General features: G+C 42.6%; 1 protein-coding gene across 1 annotated transcript in view; it reads left to right on the top strand.

The window, feature by feature from the left end:
• Nucleotides 1-22,104, top strand: part of LOC132818565 (atrial natriuretic peptide receptor 2-like) — a 72,737-nt gene that overhangs the window by 19,204 nt on the left and 31,429 nt on the right. Inside the window, exons 5-11 of the mRNA XM_060829622.1 lie at nt 377-481; nt 4,204-4,306; nt 5,088-5,233; nt 6,892-6,964; nt 7,051-7,198; nt 10,923-11,009; nt 15,700-15,843. Coding sequence (XP_060685605.1) covers nt 377-481; nt 4,204-4,306; nt 5,088-5,233; nt 6,892-6,964; nt 7,051-7,198; nt 10,923-11,009; nt 15,700-15,843 — 806 coding nt within the window. The remainder of the gene's footprint in view (nt 1-376; nt 482-4,203; nt 4,307-5,087; nt 5,234-6,891; nt 6,965-7,050; nt 7,199-10,922; nt 11,010-15,699; nt 15,844-22,104) is intronic.

Here is a 22,104-nt window from a genome sequence, read left to right as displayed (position 1 = left end):
TATCAAATACTGGGGGCAGTGGTGAGAGGAGGAAAATGTTTCACACACAGGGTGGTAGGTCCTTGGAAGGTACTGCCAGGGGTCGTGGTAGAAGCAGATACGGTAACAATGTCTAAGAGGTGGTTAGACAGTCACATGAACGGGTTGGAAATAGAGGGATACAGACCACGTGCAGGTAGATAGGATTAGTTTAGAATGCCTTTGTGTTGATGATATGATGGGCTGAAGGGCCTATTGCTGTGCTGTACTGCTCTGTGTTCTTTGTTCTATGAAAGCCAACCCAAACACAATGGGCTGAATGACGTCCTTCCATACTCTAACCATTCTATCATCCCACAGATTTCACAATCAGAGTTTCAAATCTTGTTTATTTCAGAAAAAAGGTGGAATCTGTGGTCCGTGGATACCAGACGATGGGAAAATAGTTACTCACACCATTTCTCAAGCAGGCAAGATGTCTCAACAAAACTGGACAAGTAAGGTACAGGCTTATGAGAAGTTGGACTATTCATATCTAAACACAAGACTTACCTGATGGTCCCTATCCACTATCAGTGAATCAAGAAATATAGGGAAAGTACAATTCTTCTTCAGGACTGGCTTCTTGCAAATTAATCATTGTACAATTAAAATAAGTTTAGTTTAATGCAATATGCATCAGATATTTCCCCTTCTTTAGTGTTATAAGATGAAAGGTGTATGATTTATATATATTTATGTATTAATATCAATTTTTGGAGTTTAAATTTTAAGGTAAGCATATATGTTATTCTATATTTTTGTGAAGTGATTTATTAATTAACTAAGTCAGATTTTACAGATTTACTCTGTCAGCAAGTAGAATACTTGAAGGCTTCCTGAATGGTTAATGGAAGTTTGTTTATAATGTGGGGTTTTGTGACAGGAAGAGAAAGAAATCACAAAACCATCTGCACAGCTGAATCTAAGATAGGCAAATTAATTATTTTCTGTTAAAAATCATCTGACCTCAGTTCAAAGGAGGGTCTAGATTAGATGGTGCTGGAAAAGCACAGCAGGTCAGGCAGCATCCGAGGAGCAGGAAAATCGACGTTTCGGGCAAAAGTCCTTCACCAGGAATAGAGGCAGGGTGCCTGCAGAGTGGAGAGATAAACAAGAGGGGAGTGGGGGTGGGGAGAAAGTAGCACAGAGTACAGTAGGTGAATGGGGGTGGGGATGAAGGTGATAGGTCAGAGAGGAGGGTGGAGTGGATAGGTGGAAGGAGAGCTGACTGAATTATATGTAAGGATAGTTTCTGCTAGACAAAAAGAGGTTTCTTCAGACAGTTTAAGGAATAAGTTACTTCAGTGAAAGACATTTGCTGTGCAAGTCAAAAATAAAAGGGCTTCACGTTTCAAGACTGGAACCATAAAGAAAGAGTTAATATCCTCTGGATTTTGATTAATTATAATTTAGATTAGATTACCTTCAGCATGGAGACAGACCCTACAGCCCAACAAGTCTACACTAGCCCTCCAAAGAGCAACCCACCCCCCTACATTTACCCCTGACTAATCCACCTAACTCTATGGGCAATTTAGCATGGCCAATTCATCTAACCTACATATTGTCGGACTGTGGGAGGAAACCAGAGCACCCAGAAGAAAGCCACACAGACACAGGGAGAATGTGCAAACTCCACACAGTCAGTTGCCCAAGGATGGAATTGAACCCAGGTCCCTAGTGCTGTGAGGTAGTAGTGCTAACCGCTGAGCCACCGTGCCGCCCCTCTTGTAGATAGTAATGTTTGAGTAGATGGTGTTTTGCTTTCTGGGTGTTTGAAATGTTTTAAGCTAGTTTATATGTAGATCGCTTGACTTACTTGATTTTATTTTTCTTTGTCTTTTGTGTAATAAATTTCTGTTTCATTGTTAAAGCCAAATCTGCAGCCCTGTGTACATTTATGTTTCTATTAAAAAAACACATGAAATATTATAAGAACAAATTATAATCTATCAAGCCAGATCTGACTTGTCTATGAATAACATGAGTTGGGATTATAGAACAAACCTTCAGGATTGAAAATGATGGGTTTCCACTCTGGTTTGATGGGTGGTAAGTCCAATGTATGCTCTGTGCAATATTCCATCAATGTGGCAAGGATCAGGTGGATAGGTTGGTGGTTAGCTTGTGCACTCCCTTCAATTTCACCTCTGTATGTTCCTGATGAAGATTCCTTGATGTATTCGGCACCTTCCCAAGTCAATGTTCTCCATTTCGGACAGTCTCAAGCCAAGTCCACAGAAATGGTCAATCCTTGCAACGAAACATTGAGGATGTTCTTAAGCTATCTCCACTGTCTTCCCTCCTGCTATGACTGAGTTCAGATTAGAGCAATCCATTTGAGAATCAAATGAACGTCTGACCAAACAGAGCTAGCTCAAATGATTCATGCCTCAAGGTTAAATAAGATTTTCTTTGTTCTTTTGTGGCACATAAACATCACTGGCTGCTCAGTATTTAGTGCCCATTCCTAATTGCCCCCTCAGAAGGTGGTGGTGAGCTGTCTTCTTGATCCACTGCAGTCCATGTGCTGTGGGTTGACCCACACCACCGTTAAGGAGGGAATTCCAGGATTTTGACCAGTGACACTGAAGGGACCACAATATATTTCCAAGTCAGGATGGTGAGTGTCTTGGAGGGGAGTTTGCTGTTGGTGGCTCTCCATGTATCTTCTGCCCTTGTCCTTCCAGATGGAAGTGGTCATGGGTTTGGAAGGTGCTGTTTGAGGATCTTTGGTGAATTTCTGCAGGGCATCTCATAGATAGTGCGCACTGCCGCAACTGACCATTGGGGATGGAGGAAGTGAATGCTTGTCGATGTGGTGCCAATTAAGTGGGCTGCTTTACCTAATGGTGTTGAGCTTTGTGAGTATTGTTGGAGCTGCACTCATATTAGCAAGTGGGGAGTATTCCATTACTCTACTGTGTTGTACCTTGTAAAAGATGGACAAGCTTTGGAGAGTCAGGAGATGAGTTACTTGCCGTAGTATTACTAGCCTCTGACCTGTTCTTGTAGGCATTTTATTTATATGGTGAATCCAGTGGCATTTCTAGTCAATGATAACCCCTGGGAAGTTGCTAGTTGGTGATACGGTGATGGTAATACCATTGAATATCAAGAGTGGTGGTTGGATTGTTTCTTGTTAGAAATGGTCATTGCTGGAATTTGTATGGAACAAATATTACTAACAACTCATCAACTCAGTCTGGATATTACCCAGAGCTTATTTTATTCCAACATAGACGGCTTTGATTGTTTTAGGAGAGGCACATTCGTAGAATCAGTAGTAATGTTAGAAAAGTATATAATTCAGTGAGATATGAAACTTTACACCAGAAAACCAAAGCTTCCAGTAATCTTCATGGGCAGCACAGTGGCACAGTGGTTAGCACTGCTGCCTCATAGCGCCAGAGACCCGGGTTCACTTGCCTCGGGCAACTGACTGTGTGGAGTTTGCACGTTCTCCCCGTGTCTGCGTGGGTTCCCTCCGTGTGCTTTGGTTTACTCCCACAGTCCAAAGATGTGCAGGTTAGGTGAATTGGTCATGTAAAATTGCCCGTAGTGTTAGGTGAAGGGGTAAATGTAGGGGGATGGGTCTGGGTGGGTTGCTTTTCCGAGGGCCAGGGTGAACTTGTTGGGCTAAAGGGCCTGTTTCCGTACTGTAAGTAATCTAATCTAAATGCTGGGCCACCTGAATGCAATTAAGAGTCAACTACATTGTGGTGGGTCTGGAGTTACATGCCGGCCAGACAGGATAAGAATGGCAGACCTTCTTCCCCAAAGGACACCAGATGGGTTTTGCAAAAATTGATTGTATTGTCATGATCATAATTAGACTCTTAATTCTGGATGTATATTGAGTGTGAAAACTGTTATCTGCCATGATGGGATCCATACCCAGGTCCTCAGAACATTACCTGGATTTCTGAATTAATAGGTTAGCAAAAAGACCACTGGGATGTCACTCAAAACACTCTGGAGTCAGATTCGCAACTTATGGGGTGAAGAGATTTCTCCTTGCTGTATTCCTTATGGTTCAACCTCTTCTCCTGGATTGTTCTGGATTCCCCAGGCAGAAGAAACAATCACTCACATCAAATAACCATTGCATCTTGCTTGCTAAACCCCTTCAGAATTCTCTATGCTTGATTTATATACCTGTCATTCTTGCTTTACTCTTAGGTGGTCTTGATCCATGTAGGAGTGACTTCCCTCATTGCCCATGTTAAAGTTGGACATATGCATGCTGCCTTGGAAGCAAAGACAACTGTAATAAGTGGACAAGGTATTGCTTTAGGTGGCTCTATTTATAACATTAAACCTAATGGGCTGTATTTTCTCATGTTTCCAAGAGATATAGATCATGAAAATATTGGTAAAAGCAATGTCCCCATAGCCCATGTCTGAGAGAGAGAGAGAGAGATGGATGGTGGTGCTTTAACCTGAAGGTCACCATGTCTCAGGCGAGGGGTGAAGTTGAGGAGGTGGGACCTTTGTCATAAGCTCAGATTTAACCTCACACTGTTGGCAACACTCTGCTTTCAGTGAACTGAGCTAACTGACTCCCAGCCCCAGTTTTCTCTCAATAAGAAAGCACTTTTTGGAATGAGAACCACACCTTCTTCACAAGCCCACAAAACAAAACAGAAAAGATCAGACTTTTACCAAAAAAAGTCGTAGAAAGCATGTAGGGCTGTGGGTAAAGTGCTGGAAAATGGGATTAGAATAATTAACTGGCTGTTATTGACCAACATAGACTCAATGGGCCGAAGGGCTTTATTCTGTGCAGTGGACCTCTATGACTCTGTTCACAGCTTTCACTTTCAATAAACAACATAGTTCCTTCCTGTGCCCATGATTACTCTGAGCAGTGCCACAGGAGACCTATTAACAACTTAGAAATTTTGTATGTGGTATGTCTATAAAATGAATACTTTATTTTTTCTCATTGTTCCTTCTCATTGTTACGACACTGCTATCTAATAAAATAATTGGACAGAAACTGAATTTTTCCAAATTGCCTTCAATGCAATGAGCTATCTTGACTTTAACCCTGTGTGTATTAGTTTGTGACGATGGTGTTTGCGATGGGGGTGAGCGATGTGACACCTGTCCTGCAGACTGTGGAGTCTGCCCCATGGCGATTGGCATCAAAGTTTCCATCGGACTTCCTATTGCCGTGTTCGGTAGCGGCTTTATACTCACCCTGGTGGTAGGTAACGATATTCCTGCTCCTCTACTTCAGTTTATCTCTTTAATTGCATTGTGATTGTTCATTTTAAAACAAAGAAATAAAGATCAGAATTTTATTTAAATGGAGAGAAACTGCAGAAAGCTGCAACTAAAGGGACTTGGGGGAACTTGTGCGCAGAAAGCCAGCACACAGGGACAGCAGGTAATTGGGAAGGCTAATGGAATGTTGGCCCTTATTTCAAGGGGGTTAAAGTATAAGAGTAGGGATGTCTTACTGCAACTGTACAAGGTACTGGTGAGATCATATCAGGAGTACTATGAGCAGATTTGCTCCCCTTATTTAAGGAAAGATATAATTTCCTTGGAGGCAGATCAGAGAAGGTTCACTAGGATGATCCCTGGGATGGAGGGATTGTCTTATGAGCAAAAGCTAAACAGGTTGGGACTCTACTCACTGGAGTCTAGCAGAGTGGGAGGTGATCTCGCTGAAACATTAGGGGCTTGACAGGGTCAATGCTGAGAGGATGTTTCCCCTCCCTGGGAGAGTCTAGGACCAGAGGGAACAGACTCAGAATAAAGGGGCACCAATTTAAGATTGAGTTAAGGAGGAATTCCTTCTCCTGGAGAGTTGAGTGTCTCTGGAACATCTTGCCATAGAGAGCTGTGGGGGCAGAGTCCTTGTGTATATTTAAGGCTGAGATAGATTCTTGATCAGTCAGAGAATCAAGGGTTATGGAGAAAAGGCAGGAAAGTGAATGTAAGGAATGTTGGGTCAGCCATGATCACATTGAATAATGAAACAGGTTCAAGAGGCACAACAGTGCACCTCTTCATTACTAAGATACAAAGTTGTGGATGCACCAATTATCCATCTTTCCTTCACCAGTTGAGGATTCACACTGTCACCCTACCTCTGAGGTCGGGTTTCCTAATCTTTCCTTTCAGGATGGGAATTTGCAGAGAGAGGGAGTAACTATTGCTCAGGATTTTCCTTTATGTCTCCATTCAAGGCAGGGAGAGAGATAGAGAGACAGGAGATGTTTTCTCTTTCATTGTACAAACGCAAAGCAGTAGCCACTCACCAGGTTATTGTGACCAGCTGAATATTAGCTATGGATGTGCAAATAGTCCTGGCTGAGAACAGAGTCCAGGAGGAGCTTGGAATGGAGGATGCAGGTGGGTTCGTGTAACTAGAGATTTTATAGATATTGAGAGGGGATCAAAGTCATGGAGGGATTTGGATCTAAAGAAAGTATACTAAACAGGAGGTGAACGGAAGGACAGAAACTATGGACGGGCATTAAGAAGTGGGTCTAAGTAAGGAATAGTGGGCAGGCTTGGTGGGCCAAAGGGCCTGTTCCTGTGCTGTATTGTGTTGTCTATGCAATACACCTGATCTGCTGAGATGATAACTCACAGCATCAGTTGGTTTGGAGGTGCCGGTGTTGGACTGGGATGTACAAAGTTAAAAATCACACAACACCAGGTTATAGTCCAAGAGGTTTATTTGGAAGCACTAGCTTTCGGAGCGATGCTCCTTCAAGGAGCAGCGCACCAAAAGCTAGAGCTTCCAAATAAACCTGTTGGACTATAACCTGGTGTTGTGTGATTTTTAACACAGCATCATTATTCTTTGTCGTCCAATCTGGTTTATATCTCATGTGTACTTCTTTCTAGTGGCTCCAATACCAAAAGCAGAAGATGCTCTGGGATGAGAGCTGGATCATCAATCTGAATGAAATTAAACTAGGTAAGTGCATATGTTCAGAGTGCTCACAGAAATGTTCTGTTGGCTCTCTTTGAGTCTCATTTCCAGTTCCTGTTTTGTCTTTGTAGGGAGAGGTATCATGGCAGCTGCTGGCAGCGTCATCACTGTCCAACAAGCCAATGGCAACTCAGCCACAAGTCTCATGACAGATGTTACCACGAACACGTGCATTACTAGCCCATCACATAAACAACGATTTATACAGAAGGGGATTTAGTAAGTTTACAGTCCAGTCACATACTTGTAGTCACGGGATATGTGGATACTCTGGGAAGGTGGAATCAGGCTTGATCTTGTTGACTATTGGATGGGGTGAACGGGCTATTCATAGAGTCATAGAGTCATACAGCACGGTAACAGACCCTTTGGTCCACGCCAACCAACTTTCCCAAACTGAAATAGTCCCACTTGCCTGCATCTCAACCTTTCCCACTCATGTACCTCTCCAAATGTGTTTTAAATGTTTTATTTGTACCCGCATTTACCACATTCTCTGGCAGTTCATTCTACACATGAGCCACCCTTTGTGTAAAAATGTCTCTTTTAAATCTCTCTCCTCTCGCATTAAAGATGTCCTCTCTAGTTTTGAACTCCCCTACCCAAGAGAAAAGATCTTGGCTATTTACCCTATCAATACTCCTCAGAGGGTGGTAGGGGTATGGAATGAACTGCCAGAGGAAGTAGTGGAGGCTGGTACAATTCCAACATTTAAAAGGCATCTGGATGGGTGTATGAATAGGAAGGGTTTGGAGGGATATGGGCCGGGTGCTGGCAGGTGGGACTAGATTGGGTTGGGATATCTGGTCGGCATGGACGGATTGGATCAAAGGATCTGTTTCAATGCTGTACATTTCTATGGCGCTATGACTCTGTGATGTTATAATCCTCTATAAGATCACTCCTCAGCCTCGATTCTTGTTACTCTGTTTTATGGCTCTTATTTAATTTGTTTTCTGGTTTAATTAAAGCCAGCGCCCAAACATTGGTAATAAAACTGTGTCAAAGTAAATGTGACACAGGGCCTCAACCAAAATATCACATGTTGATACAACATCTGCAAAAAAATGTTTGCTGCTCACAATTCTGCTGTTGTCTATGATCAATACTGGTTCCAATTGGTTATTACAGAATCAGAAAGTCATTGACTTATATAAAGTTGCGCCTTGGAGTTCCCAATGACAATAGGTTAGAAACATGCCAGGTTTCCCTCTGCCTTGGATGCCCCTAGATTACTGGTGCCTTCACCCAAGTAGGAAAGTGACTGCATATAAGCAGCTAGTACCTGAGAGGGCTTGGGGTGGCACGATGGTTCAGTGGTTTGCTCTGCTGCCTCACAGCATCAAGGACCCAGGTTTGATTCCAGCCTTGAGCGACTGACTGTGTGGAGTTTGCACATTCTCCCCGTGTCTGCGTGGGTTTCCTCCAGGTGCTCTGGTTTCCTCCCACAGTCAAAAGATGTGCAGGCCAGGTAAATTGGCCATGCTAAATTGACCATAGTGTTGGGTGTGTTAGTCAAAGGGAAATGTATCTGCGTGGTTACTTTTCAGAGGGTCAGTGTGGACTTGTTGGGCCAAAGGGCCTGTTTCCACACTGTAGGGAATCTAATCTAAGCTACACCAGCTCCAGGTAAAGAACAGGCATAGCAAATTTGTGAGAGGGACTTGCTCATCCTTTCCATTTCACTTTCCTATTATATAAAGCAGCTAGTACCTAAGAGGGTTAACTAACATCGAGAGACAAGCTCCACCCATCAGGATATAAAAGACTGTTTGCAAGGGGAAGCCAATGAATTGTTTTTCAGCTGTTCTGTATAAGAATGATGTGGAGGTGCTGGTGTTAGACTGGGATGCACAAAGTCAGAAGTCACACGACGCCAGGTTATAGTCCAACAGGTTTATTTGAAATCACAAGCTTTCGGAGCGCTGCTACTTTATCAGATAACGTGGAGGGAAGTGCATTTAGTGTGAATGACCTCTATCTGTACTTGGTATGCTTCCCTCCTCTTCACCTGATGAAGGAGCAGCTTGTGATTTCAATTAAACCTAGTGCTGTGTGATTTCTGACTCTGTATAAGAATGTTGAATAGTCGGTGGTATTGTGAATTTTCCTTAAATCTAACTTGGGTTATTACATGAACATTCATGTAACTCAGACTTAATGTAACTAGCTCCTAAGTATAATAACCCTATTCTGTCTATTAAGACTGAGCCCATCTTCTGCCAAAGATTGTGTGTGGGCTTCCTTCCCTGCTTGGCATCAGACTAATATCAATAGAAAGGATTGGGAGCAGTGAATCTACCCAAGGCATCTCAGATCGATAGAAGCACAATAATATTGCATTGGGAAGGGTTGGAGAAATTCCATTGATCTGGCGCTGAGGTGGGTGGGATACGGTAACACTTCAATCCAAAGCCTATTCTTCAGAACTGAAGGGGGTTGGAAAATCAAGTGATTTTTAAAAAAATGTTGTTGACAAAGGGAAGGAGAAGCTAGTGGAACAAGTTGAGGGTGTCCAGAGCAAACGATAAAGGGAGTGTTCATGGTGGCAAAGGAGTGATTGAGGCACAAAATAGGTGTTAATGATGAATGAGAACAGTGGAGAATAGATAGGCTCTATTGAGAGCAAGTCCATGCCAAAAGGAGAAAGGTGGGAGGAAGAGGGTGCAATCAAAATATGATTTTCACCATTTCCTATCATGGGATTGGAACCCAGGTCTACACAACATTAGCTCTGTTCTGGATTGGTAGGTCAATGGTATCAGTACTCCACCATGGATCCTGCACCACTGCTATTTGTGGAAGACGTTCTGAACACCTACCACACTTTGTGTATCGAAGTGCTTCCTAACATCTCTCCTCAATGGTCTGGAATTCTCAGACTATGTCCCTAGTTCTAGAATCCCCAACCAGTGGAAATAGTTTCTCTTTATCTACCCTGACTATTCCTGTGAATATCTTGAAGATTTCAATCAGATCACCCTTTAACCTTCTAAGTTCTTGAGAAAACAGGCCTAATAGGTATAATCCCTCCTCACAACTTAACCCCTGAAGTCCCAGTATTATTCTTGCAAACCTACGTTGTATACCTTCCAAGACCAATCTACCTTTCCTAAGGTGTGGTGCCCAGATCTGCTCACAATGTTCCAAGTGGGGTCTAACCAGGATTTTGTATAACTGCAGCATGACTTCTGCATCCTTATAAGCCGTAACTCACATGCAGATAGAGGACATTCGGCCCACCAGGCCTGCACCAATCCTCCAAAGAGCATCTCACCACAATCCCCACTCTATCCCTGTAATCCCACATTTTCCGTGGCTAATCCAATAACCTGCACTTCATTGGACTGTGGGAGGAAAACAGAGCACCCAAAGGAAACCCACACGGCACGGGGAGAATATGCAAATTCCACACAGACAGTCACCCCAGGCTGGAATCATACTGGGTCCCTGGTGCTGTGAGGCAGCAGTGCTGACCACTGAGCCACTGTGCTGCCCTAAACATTCCATCTTCTAGATATAAAAGCCAATGTACCATTAGATTTCCTGAATATTTTGTACAACATATTTATAGTCACCAGTGTTGAGGAGTGCACTGGGAGCAGCATTGACAATAGGTCTGATAGCTTCCTGCAGGAAAGTAAGGCAGACCATAAGAGTAAAATTGAAAGACAATCAATATATATTTGAAACAAAAACAGAAATTGCTGGTGAAACTCAGCAAGTCTGGCATCATCTGTGGAAAGAAATCAGACGTTTTGAGTCCAGTAATTCTTCATCAGAGTCAGTAATTTTTGTGTTTATTTCAGATCTCCAGCATTCACTGTTCTTTGTTTGATTTCAACGTATGTTTGACCAAAATTATTTTTGAAAAAGCCAGGAATGATACAGTGCATCATGGTTTCAGTTTACTCTTGTTAATCCCTTTTCCTTTTTCTTGTAGTGATGGCCAAACAGTGGCTATTAAAAGGATTCCCAAGAAAACATTCACTCTCTCAAAAACGGTCAGGAAAGAAGTAAAGCAAATGAGGTCTGTATAAGTATCTGAGCAATGATATATCAAAGGCAAACAGAAAACATGTTTTATGTAATTCAATTTAAAATATCAAGGAGCACAGTATTGGTCAGAGTTTTGAGTACAGGAGTTGGGAGGTCATGTTGTGGCTGGACAGGACATTGACTAGGCCACTGTTGGAATATTGCGTACAATTCTGGTCTCCTTCCTATCGGAAAAATGTTGTAAAATTTGAAAGGTTTCGGAAAAGATTTACAAGGATGTTGCCAAGGTTGGAGGATTTGAGCTACGGGGAGAGGCTGAACAGGCTGGGGCTGTTTTCCCTGGAGCGTCGGAGGCTGAGGGGTGACATTATAGAGGTTTACAAAATTATGAGGGACATGGATAGGATAAATAGACAAAGTCTTTTCCCTGGGTTCGGAGAGTCCAGAACTAGAGGGCATAGGTTTAGGGTGAGAGGGGAAAGATATAAAAGAGACATACAGGGCAACTTTTTCACACAGAGGGTGGTACGTGTGTGGAATGAGCTGCCAGAGGATGTGGTGGAGGCTGGTACAATTGCAACATTTAAGAGGCATTTGGACGGGTATATGAATAGGAAGGGTTTGGAGGGATATGGGGCGGGTGCTGGCAGGTGAGACTAGATTGGGTTGGGATATCTAGTCGGCATGGACGGGTTGGACCGAAGGGTCTTTTTCCAAGCTGTACATCTCTATGACTCTATGGCATCTATCATCACTTAAAATGAGAGAACTTTAACATTGATAAAAAGACAAATATGTTGTTAAAACCTTGTTTATTGCACTAATCAGCTCAAAGGCAAGGATGTCAAATGTCAAACTTATATCAGAAAAGAAAACAGATCTGTTAAGGATGGCAGTTCAGATTGGCTGAGATTGACATGGAGAAAGCTATGGAGGAAAGCTCTTTCACGGACCAAGGCTAAAGCAAATGTGTTTTGTTTGCAGAGACCAGGTCCCTGTGTCTGAATGTGAGATGTTTCTAGCAAAACATAAATAAGTCACATTACAAACTCTAATGATTATCTTCATTTTTTGGTTAGTGTAGGTATTTAACACAAATACAAACTGAAAGAAGTGTTGATGCTGTAAATCATAAACAAAAACAGAAGTTGCTGGAAAAGCTCAGCAGGTCTGACAGCATTTGTGGAGAGAAATCAAAGTTAACATTTTGGGTCCAGTGACCCTTCCTCAGAACTGCTCCGAGGAAGGGTCTCTGGACCCAAAACATTGATATTAACACACTCTGAATTATTTAGTAATTGCTGCCCATCACAGAATATGGGCCATGCTCTATCAGCCTGCACTTTCAAAGCCCAAGTTTACCGTCAGATGGAATTCTAAAGTATTTTAGAAATACTCAAGTTCTGTATTACCAAGTGATTACTCACAATATGAGAGTGAACCTGCTGAGTGACACCGAGAATTATTCTTTTATTGTTATGATTTAAGGAGCATTTTAAAAAGTACCTTTCAACACTTGGACGTGTTTGGTTGCTGCTAAATTCAGGGAGAGGAAAAGGGAATTAAAGACACACAGCATGGGAAAGCTGATGGCCTCGTGATTGTGCTATAATGTGTATTTTGTCAATGGGAATTTGCTATAACACAATTGACAAATTTGGGACACTGTTTCTAAAATGCAAATTCTTAAAGCATGTATCAGTTATAACATGATTGTGGTGCTATTCATTTACAGAGGAACCTTGATTATCCAGCATTCGATTATCCAAATTTTGGATCATCCAGCAAGATTGCAAGGACCTGATACTTGGCTAAACACTGTCATCCAGCATTTGATTATCCAAACATTCGATTATCTGAACAAAATACTCCCTGCCGAAGTGTTCGGATAATTGAGGTTCCTCTGGAAATGGTGCTGCTATTATATGATTTTCTTTTAACATGGGATTGCGTGGGAAAGAAACTATAGCTATAGCAGAACTGATTGTATTATCGCTAGGCTATTAATCCAGAAACTCAGCTCATGTTCTGGGGAGCCGGATTTGAATCCCACAAAGCAGGTTGTGGAATTTGAATTCAGAAAGAAAAAAATTTGGAATTAAGACCGTACTGATGACCATGAAATCATTGTTGATTGTCATGAAAAGCTTCGAGGAGAAAGTGAGGTCTGCAGATGCTGGAGATCAGAGCTGGAAATGTGTTGCTGGAAAAGTTCAGCATGTCAGGCAGCATCCAAGGAACAGGAAATTCGACGTTTCGGGCATAAGCCCCTGCCCGAAACGTCGAATTTCCTGTTCCTTGGATGCTGCCTGACCTGCTGCGCTTTTCCAGCAACACATTTTCAGCTCCTGTCATGAAAAGCTTATCTGCTTCACTAATGTCTAGGAAAGGAAATTGCCATCTTTCCCTAGTCTGGCCGACACGTTACTCCAGAGGCACAGCAATGGGGTTGACTCTTCACTGCCTGCTGAAATTGTGTAGCAAGCCACTCAGTTGTATACCCCAGTGGTTCCAGAAGACAGATCACCACCACCTTCTCAAGGGCAACTTGGGTTGGGCAATATATGATGGCCCAGCAGTGATCCCCACACCCAACAAGTGAAGAAAGGAAGCAAGACATCCTCTAGCTCTCCTGATAGGTCCTTACTGCTCAAACATTAGGATGCTGCTGGGAAAATGGCAAGAGATGGTATACTAGCAAATAGCTTGGATATAGAACAGCAGAAAATAAGGCCATGTTATTTAAATTAAACAAAGCAATGGAAGTATAGGGGTATAAGCATTGATGTAAGATACAGGCAGAATATGAGAACAAGACATGAGCAAGGAGGTAGGACTGGCTTTGTCATAGGAGACAGAGGGTAGCGGTGGAAGGATTCTTTTTGGAATGGAGGGCTATGACTAGTGGTGTTCCACAGGGATCAGTGCTGGGACTTCTGCTGTTTGTGATCTACATAAATGATTTGAAGGAAAACATAGCTGATCTAATTAGCAAGTTTGTGGATGATACAAAGATTGGTGAAGTTACAGATAGTGGGAAGGATTGTCAGAGGATACAGCAGGCTATAGATCAGTTGGAGGCATGGGCAGAAAAAGTGCAGATGGAGTTTAATCTGGGCAATGTGAGGTGATGTATTTTGAAAGGTCAAGTACAGGTGGAAATCATATAGTGAATGGCAGAACCCTTAAGATTATTGATATGCAGAAGGATCTGAGTGTGCAGGTCCACAGATCGCTGAAGGTGGCAGCGTAGGTAGATAAGAGAGTAAAAAAGGCTGATGCCATGCTTACCTTCATTGGAAGCGACATTGAGTTTAAGGATAAACAAGTTATGCTGTAGCTTTATAGAATACTAGTTAGGCCACACTTGGAATATTGTGTACAGTTCTGGTCAGCAAACTACCAGAAAGATGTGGATGCTTTGGAGAGGGTACAGAAAAGGTTTACCAGGATGTTGCCTGGTCTGGGGGAGTTTAGCGATGAAGAAAGGTTGGATAGACTGGGTTTGTTTTCACTGGAACACAAGAGGCTGAGGGGCGACCTCATAGGCGTTTAGAAGATGGTGAATGGAATGGATACAGTGGGATATATGAGGCTTTTTCCCAGGGTAGAGGGGTCAATTGCTTGAGGGCACAGGTTCAAGGTATGGAGGCGGGATGTTGAAAAGAGATTGCAAGACAAATGTCTCATTCAAAGGGTGGTGAGTACTTGGAACATGCTGCCAGATGAGGTGGTGTTAGCAGACATAATAGCAGCGTTTAAGAAGCACCTGAATGAATACATGATTAGGAAGGGAATAGAGGGATACGGATCCTGTAAGGGAAGACAGTTTTAGTATGGAAGGGAAAAATGTATTGGTGTATACTTGGAGGGCCGAAGGGCCTGTTCCTGTGCTGTATTATTCTTTGACAACCACAGAATTCCAAGACTTTGGTGCAGAAGTAGGTTTTAGATTAGATTACCTACAGTGTGGAAACAGGCCCTTTGGCCCAACAAGTCCAGTCCGACCCGCCGAAGCGCAACCCACCCATACCCCTACACTTACCCCTTCACCTAACACTACGTGCAATTTAGCATGACCGATTCACCTGATCTGTGCATCTTTGTGACTGTGGAAGGAAACGGGAGCACCCGGAGGAAACCCACGCCGACACGGGGAGAATGTGCAAACTCCACACAGTCAGTCACCTGAGGCAGGAATTGAATCCGGATCTCTGGCGATGTGAGGCAGCAGTGCTAACCACTGTGCCACCCACAAATTGAGCCCATCAAATCTGCTCTGCCATTCAATGAGATGAGTTAGCGGGAGACTTTTACCTTAGATCAGAAGATCGAGATTCTGCAACAAAAGGGCATTTTAAGAATGAAGTTAGGGCAATAGATTAATAATCCATAACATACAACTTATATTGATATATACACAACATATTGATGCTCAGTTTATACGATAAATAATCAATGGTTATGTGAATCTGTCATCTGTGAAAATATTATGAGTGAGATGACTGAAAATGTGATGTAAGATGGATCACCATTGACATCACTGATTTTCAGTGAAGTATCTTCGTTCCCAAAATATTGACATGTACCCAGAATGACGTACAATAAAGATGAAATGAAACCAATGTTTGTGGTGTTTGGATGCCCCTGTTCTTTATTTAATGTTAGTTGAAGGTGTTTCAGGAGATTTTATTCTTCATTTGCATTTCTGTTCATTCCAGGGAACTTGATCATCCAAATCTGTGCAAATTTATTGGAGGATCTGTCGAGGTGCCCAATGCTGCCATAGTTACTGAATACTGTCCAAAAGGGAGCCTGGCGGATGTTCTGTTCAACGATGACATCCCCTTGAACTGGGGATTCAGGTAAAGAAGGACATCAAAAATAACTTCATGATCTCAGTGAGCTGGAAGGCATCTACCACTTTCATCTCTGAATTGGAATCATTTTGACACATGCATCTCCATTGTGTTTACTCCTATCTCTCTGCTCAAATGCCTTGATTACCTCAAGATTGACAAGTCCAATGCTCCAGCAATCTCCTGCCTTGAATCCTCCATATAGTTAAGGTCATCTTAACCCCTCCTGGCTGATCCTGATGGGCATGAAGTTGCATTTCCCAAGACCCATGAGCTTACTGGTTAACTGTTGTATAAATCCATTATCTCGCTTGTTTACATTGGCTTGCAATCTGACAACTCCTTAATTTTAAACCTCATATAATATATAGTCAGCTACTTTAATATTCTCACCCAAACTGATTTCTGTAACATCCTGCAATCTCACAGCCTTTGAGATCACTGCAACCCCCAAACTCTGGTCTCTCACACATCTTCAGGTTTCCCTGCTCCACCACTGGTAACTTTGCCTTGAATTGCCTAGCTCTAAACATTGGAATTGCCTCTTTAACACCTAACTTCTCTCTCCACCGTTACGACAGTCTTGAAGGCACAACACATTGACTGAACATCTTAGCCCCAAGACAAGGCTGTGGAGCTCCTCATTGCTCCATCATCTTTCTTGTCTCATTGGGTCAAACATGGGAACACCTACTCATAGTCGAAAAGTATTGAGAACTGCTTACCATTCTTCAGGTACAGAAGCCGTCTGTGCTGACAAGACATAAGACCTACACAACAGTCAGCCTTGGGCTGATAAGTGGCACCTTCAAACATCAGACAATGACCGTCTCCAACATGAGAGAAACCATCTCCTCATTCAACAACATTGCTGAATCCTGTATTAACATTCTGGGGGTTACCATTAAACAGAAACTGTAGACCAGCCTTATTAAAGGCATACAGAGGGATTCTTTCACATATTAGCAATAGTTAGATTCATACAACAGTTAACCAGCAAGCTAAGGGGTGATGGGAAATGCAACTTCATGCCAATCAGGATCAGCCAGGAGGGGTTAAGATGACCTTAACTATATGGAGGATTCGAGGCAGGAGGTTGCTGGAGCATTGGACTTGTTGATCTTGAGGTAATCAAGGTATTTGAGCAGAGAGACAGGAGTGAACACAATGGAGATGTATGTGTCAAAATGATTCCAATTCAGAGATGAAAGTGGCAGATGCCTTCCAGCTCACTGAGATCGTGGTCTTTTCCCTGGGTAGAGAAGTCCAGAATTAGAGGGCATAGGTTTAGAGTGAGAGGGGAAAGATATTAAAATGGACATAAAGGGCAACCATTTCATACAGAGGGTGGTGCGTGTATGGAATGAGCTGCCATAGGAAGTGGTGAAGGCCGGTACAATTACAGCATTTAAAAGACATCGGGATAGTATATGAATAGGAAGGGTTTAGAGGGATATGGGCCAGATACTAACAAATGGGACTAGATTAATTCAGGATATCTGGTCAGCATGGATGAATTGGACCAAAAAGGTCTGTTTCCATGCTGTAAATTTCTATGACTCTATAAAAATTGTCATGGTCATTGTTAGCAAGAATAGCTTTCTCTACCAGATTTAATTGGTGGAATTTATTTTCCACCCACCATCCTGGTGCCATTTAAGCCCATGTCCCCATAGTACAAGGCAGATCCCCTGGAGTTTAAGTTCAGTAACATTCACACCATACCTGACACCCTCAGCTCAGAGCCTAAAGAATCCCTGCCCTGTGAATCCCCAGATCCAACAAACCTACCGACTTCAAATTCATTCCTGTCATCGCTGACAGACTGTGGCCCATCTAAAAATGATCCACTGTTCACGCTGCAATGTAACACTTCACCTGATGAAGGGGCAGCGCTCTGAAAGCTTGTGACTTCAAATAAACTTGTTGGACTATCACCTTGTGTCATCTGACTTTCTACTTTGCCCATCCCAGTCCAACACCAGCACCTCCACATCATGGCAACATATCCAACTCACCCATCAGTCCTGTCTTTCCTGATCTGCATTGCACCTCAATTCCTCAAACGCTCAAATTTATATTTCAAAATCTCTTCATGGCCTGCTCCCCATCCAGCAGCAACACCACTCCCCCCTCTGTCTGCTCTGTCACTGTATAAGGGTCTGAAAGGTTTAATATAAGGAATGCTTTAAGCACCACCCACACTGCTAACCATATGTAGGGGAATTTGGAATAGAGTTTAGGATCTTAAAGGAGTAAGACTGACCATCCAAGTCCTCCACGTATTCGCTATATTAGTGTGTACATATCAATGTAACTTGTGAACATACAATAAAGAAGAACCTCTTCTCATTAGATTACAAAGTGGTCTTCCTCCACCGCTTAAGACAAAGGAGATCCTGTAGATCCTACCCTGAAAGGCCATGGCATCAACAATTCAAACTTGTAGAGTTAAAGAGTCATACAACACGCAAACAGACTTTTCAATCTAACTCAACCAAACCGACCATAATCCCAAACTAAACATAAATCCCAAACTGAGCATAGAATGTAAAATAGTACAGCGCAGTACAGGCCCTTTTGCCCTTTATGTTGTCCTGAGCATTGTATTCTACTCTAAGATCATACTAACTTCATTTTACTCTCATCCATGTGCCTATCCAACAATTGTTTAAATGTCCCTAATGTATCTGGTTGTACTATCACTGCTGACAGTGCATTCCACACACCCATGAGTAAAGAACCTACCTCTGACATCTCCCCTAAACCTTCTTCCAATCACCTTAAAATTATGCCCCCGTGATAGCCATTTCCACTGTAGGAAAAGTCTCTGGCTATCCACTCTATCTATGTCTCTCATCATCATCAACACCTCTATCCAGTCACCTCTCATCCTTCTTCACTCCAATGAGAAAAGCACTAGCTCCTTCAACCTTTCTTCACAAGACATGCCCTCCAGTCCAGGCAGCATCCTGGTAAATCTCCTCTGCACCCTCTCTAAAGCTTCCACATACTTCCTATAATGAGGCGATCAGAATTGAACACAATATTCCTAGTATGGTCTAACCAGAGCTGTATAGAGCTGCAGCATAACCTTGCGACTCTTAAACTCAATCCCCCTGCTAGTGAAAGCCAACACACCAAATGCCTTCTTGACAACCCGAACAACTTTGAGGGATCTATGGACATGGACCCCAAGATCCCTCTGTTTCTCCACACTGCCAAGAATCCTGCCTTTAACCCTGTATTCTCCATTCAAATCTGACCTTCCAAAGTGAATCACTTCACACTTTTCCAGGTTGAACTACACCTGCCTCTTCTCAGCCCAGCTCTGCATTCTGTCAATGTCCTATTGCAACTTACAACATCCCTTCACACTATCCACCACTCCACCAACCTTTGTGCCATTGGCAAACCACACTGACACCTCCTCATTCAAGTCACTTATAAAAATCACAAAAAGCAGAAGTCCTAGAACCAATCCCTGCGGAAAACTGCTGGTCACTGAACTCTAGGTTGGATATTTTCCATCTACCACCACCCTCTGTCTTCTGTGGGCCAGCCAAACCTGTATCCAGACAGCCAGATTTCCCTGTACCCCACATCCACTCCTCTACCTTCATCAATGTGTCTTGTCACATCCTCAAAGAATTCAGTAAGGTTTCTGAGGCATGACCTGCCCCTCACAAAGCTATGCTGACTATTTCTAATCAACCTATGGTTTTCCAAGTAATCAGAATCCCTGTCTCTCAGAATCCTCTCGCTTCTTTACTCACCGCAGATGTGAGACTGACTTGCCTGTAACTCCCAGGATTATCCCTATTCACTTTCTTGAACAAGAGAATAACATTTGCCCCTTCTAATCATCTGGCACTACTCCAGTGGACAGTGAAGAGCAAAGATTATCATCAAAGGTGCAGCAATCTCTTCTCTCACTTCCTGTAGTAACTTTGGATATATCCGATCTGGCTAGCTCCACTGTCCTATGTATGGCCCATTTCCCTCCAAACCTTTCATAGTCATGTACCTATCCAGATATCTGATAAATAATGTAATTGTACCTAAATCTACCACTTCCTCTGGCAATTCATTTCTCATATGAACTACTCAATGTGTGAAAAACTTGCTTCTCAAATCCCTTTGACATCTTTCGCCTTTCACCATATAAATATGCCCGCTAGTTTTGTAATCCCCATCCTAGGGGAAAGACCTTTACTATTCACCTTATCTATGCCCCTCATGATTTTATAAATCTCTAACAGATCACCCCTCAACCTCCTACGCTCTAGGAAATAAGTCTTAGCCTATCCAGCCTTTTTTTTATCACACAAACCCTCCAGTCTGGCAACAACCTGGCAAATCTTTTCTGAACCCTCTTCAATTTGATAATATCTTTCCTTTAGCACGATGACCAGAACTGCACACAGTACATCGAAGGTGGCCTCACCAATGTCCTGCAAAGCTTTAACATGACATCCCAACTCCTATACTCAAGTAGACTAATCAGTAAAGTTAGTAAAGTGGGATTCAGGGTGAACTTGCCAATTGGATACAAAATTGGCTAAACACCTCCTTAGTTGAAAATGTGTTGTTGGAAAAGCACAGCAGGTCAGGTAGCATCCAAGGAGCAGGAGAATCGACGTTTCAGGCATAATCCCTTCAGGAGCCCACATTTTCAGCTCTGATCTCCAGCATCTGCGGTTTTCACTTTCTCCTAAACACCTCCTTGTCTACTGTGATGCAAATTTCAAATAACTATGTACTTGAACCAATAGGTTTCTCTCTTCAACAATACTACCCAGGGGGCTAACATTAACTGTATAAGTCAATTTCTTGTCAAATACAATATCTCTCATTTATCAAAATTAAACTCAATCTACCACTTCTTAGCCCATTGACTCAATTGATCAAGATCCCTTTGTAATCTCAGATCATCTTTTTCAATTTTTACTATTCCACCAATTTGGTGTCAACTGCAAACTTATGAACCATGCTTCCTAAATTCTCATCCAAATCATTTATATAAATAACAAAGTGGAGTCAGGACCAATTCCTGACTACCTGTCACAGGCCTCCAGTCTGAAAAACAATCCTGCCCCACCACCCTCTGTCTCTTAACATCAAGCCAATTTTGTATCTAATTGGGAAGTTCTCGCTGAATCCCATGTGATCTAACTTTACTAACTTGTCTACCATGCGGAACCTTGTCAAAGGCTTCACCAAAGTCCATGTCGACAACGTCTACCACTCTGAAAAATGTGTTGCTGGAAAAGCGTAGCAGGTCAGGCAGCATCCAAGGAGCAGGAGAATCGACGGAAGGGCTTATGCCTGAAACGTTGATTCTCCTGCTCCTTGGATGCTGCCTGACCTGCTGCAACTTTGCCAGCAACACATTTTTCAGCTCTGATCTCCAGCATCTGCAGTCCTCACTTTCTCCTAACGTCTACCACTCTGCCCTCTTCAATCCTTTTGGTTACATCTTCAAACAACTCAATTTCGTTAATGAGACGTGATCTCCCATGCACAAAGTTACGTCGTCTATCCCTAATCAGTCCTTGCCTCTCCAAATGGATGTACATCCGATCACTCAGAATCTTGTCTAATTACTTACCCACCACTGATGTCAGACTCACAGATCTATAGTTTGAAAGGTTGCTCCATAGTGACCAATAGTACAGTAAGCATGCTAAAGACCTTCTTAACCACCCTGTCTACCTGTAAGCAGTAGTTGACACAGAAATGTCCTCCAATCAACCTAAAATTTCTATTCTTTATATTTATTCACAGGTTTGTATTAATTGACCAATCCTAATCGTCCAGGGGTCAACCACATTAGTCTGCGTTTGGAGCCATGGTAACAACAGCAGCAGTTTCCTTTGGTCAAGGAAGGATATTAATGAACCAGATGGGGTTTTCCCACAAAAATCAGCAATAGATTTATGGTTATTAAGCAACTCTTAACTTATAGTTTCTATTTTTAAATTCATTCAAATTCAATCATTTGCCCTGGTAGGATTTGAGCGCAGACTCTCACAGCTTTACCTGGGTCTCACAATTAATAATCTCATGATATTGCCACAAGGCCTTCACCTCACCTTTGTTCTAGCTTCTTCTGTGTATCACCTTCTTACCCCACCCGTACTCAGCTCCATACTGAACAATCCCTCGCCCTATAGTCGCCCCCTCACTCTTACTCATCCTGCTCTTCGAGAAATCTTTGCTTCAATTCGCCTAATAATTCCTCCGTCACTGCACATTTATCTCTTG

The sequence above is a fragment of the Hemiscyllium ocellatum genome, chromosome 9, assembly GCF_020745735.1.
Source record: "Hemiscyllium ocellatum isolate sHemOce1 chromosome 9, sHemOce1.pat.X.cur, whole genome shotgun sequence".
Taxonomy (NCBI): domain Eukaryota; kingdom Metazoa; phylum Chordata; class Chondrichthyes; order Orectolobiformes; family Hemiscylliidae; genus Hemiscyllium; species Hemiscyllium ocellatum.
This window is presented reverse-complemented; position numbering and strand designations above follow the sequence as displayed.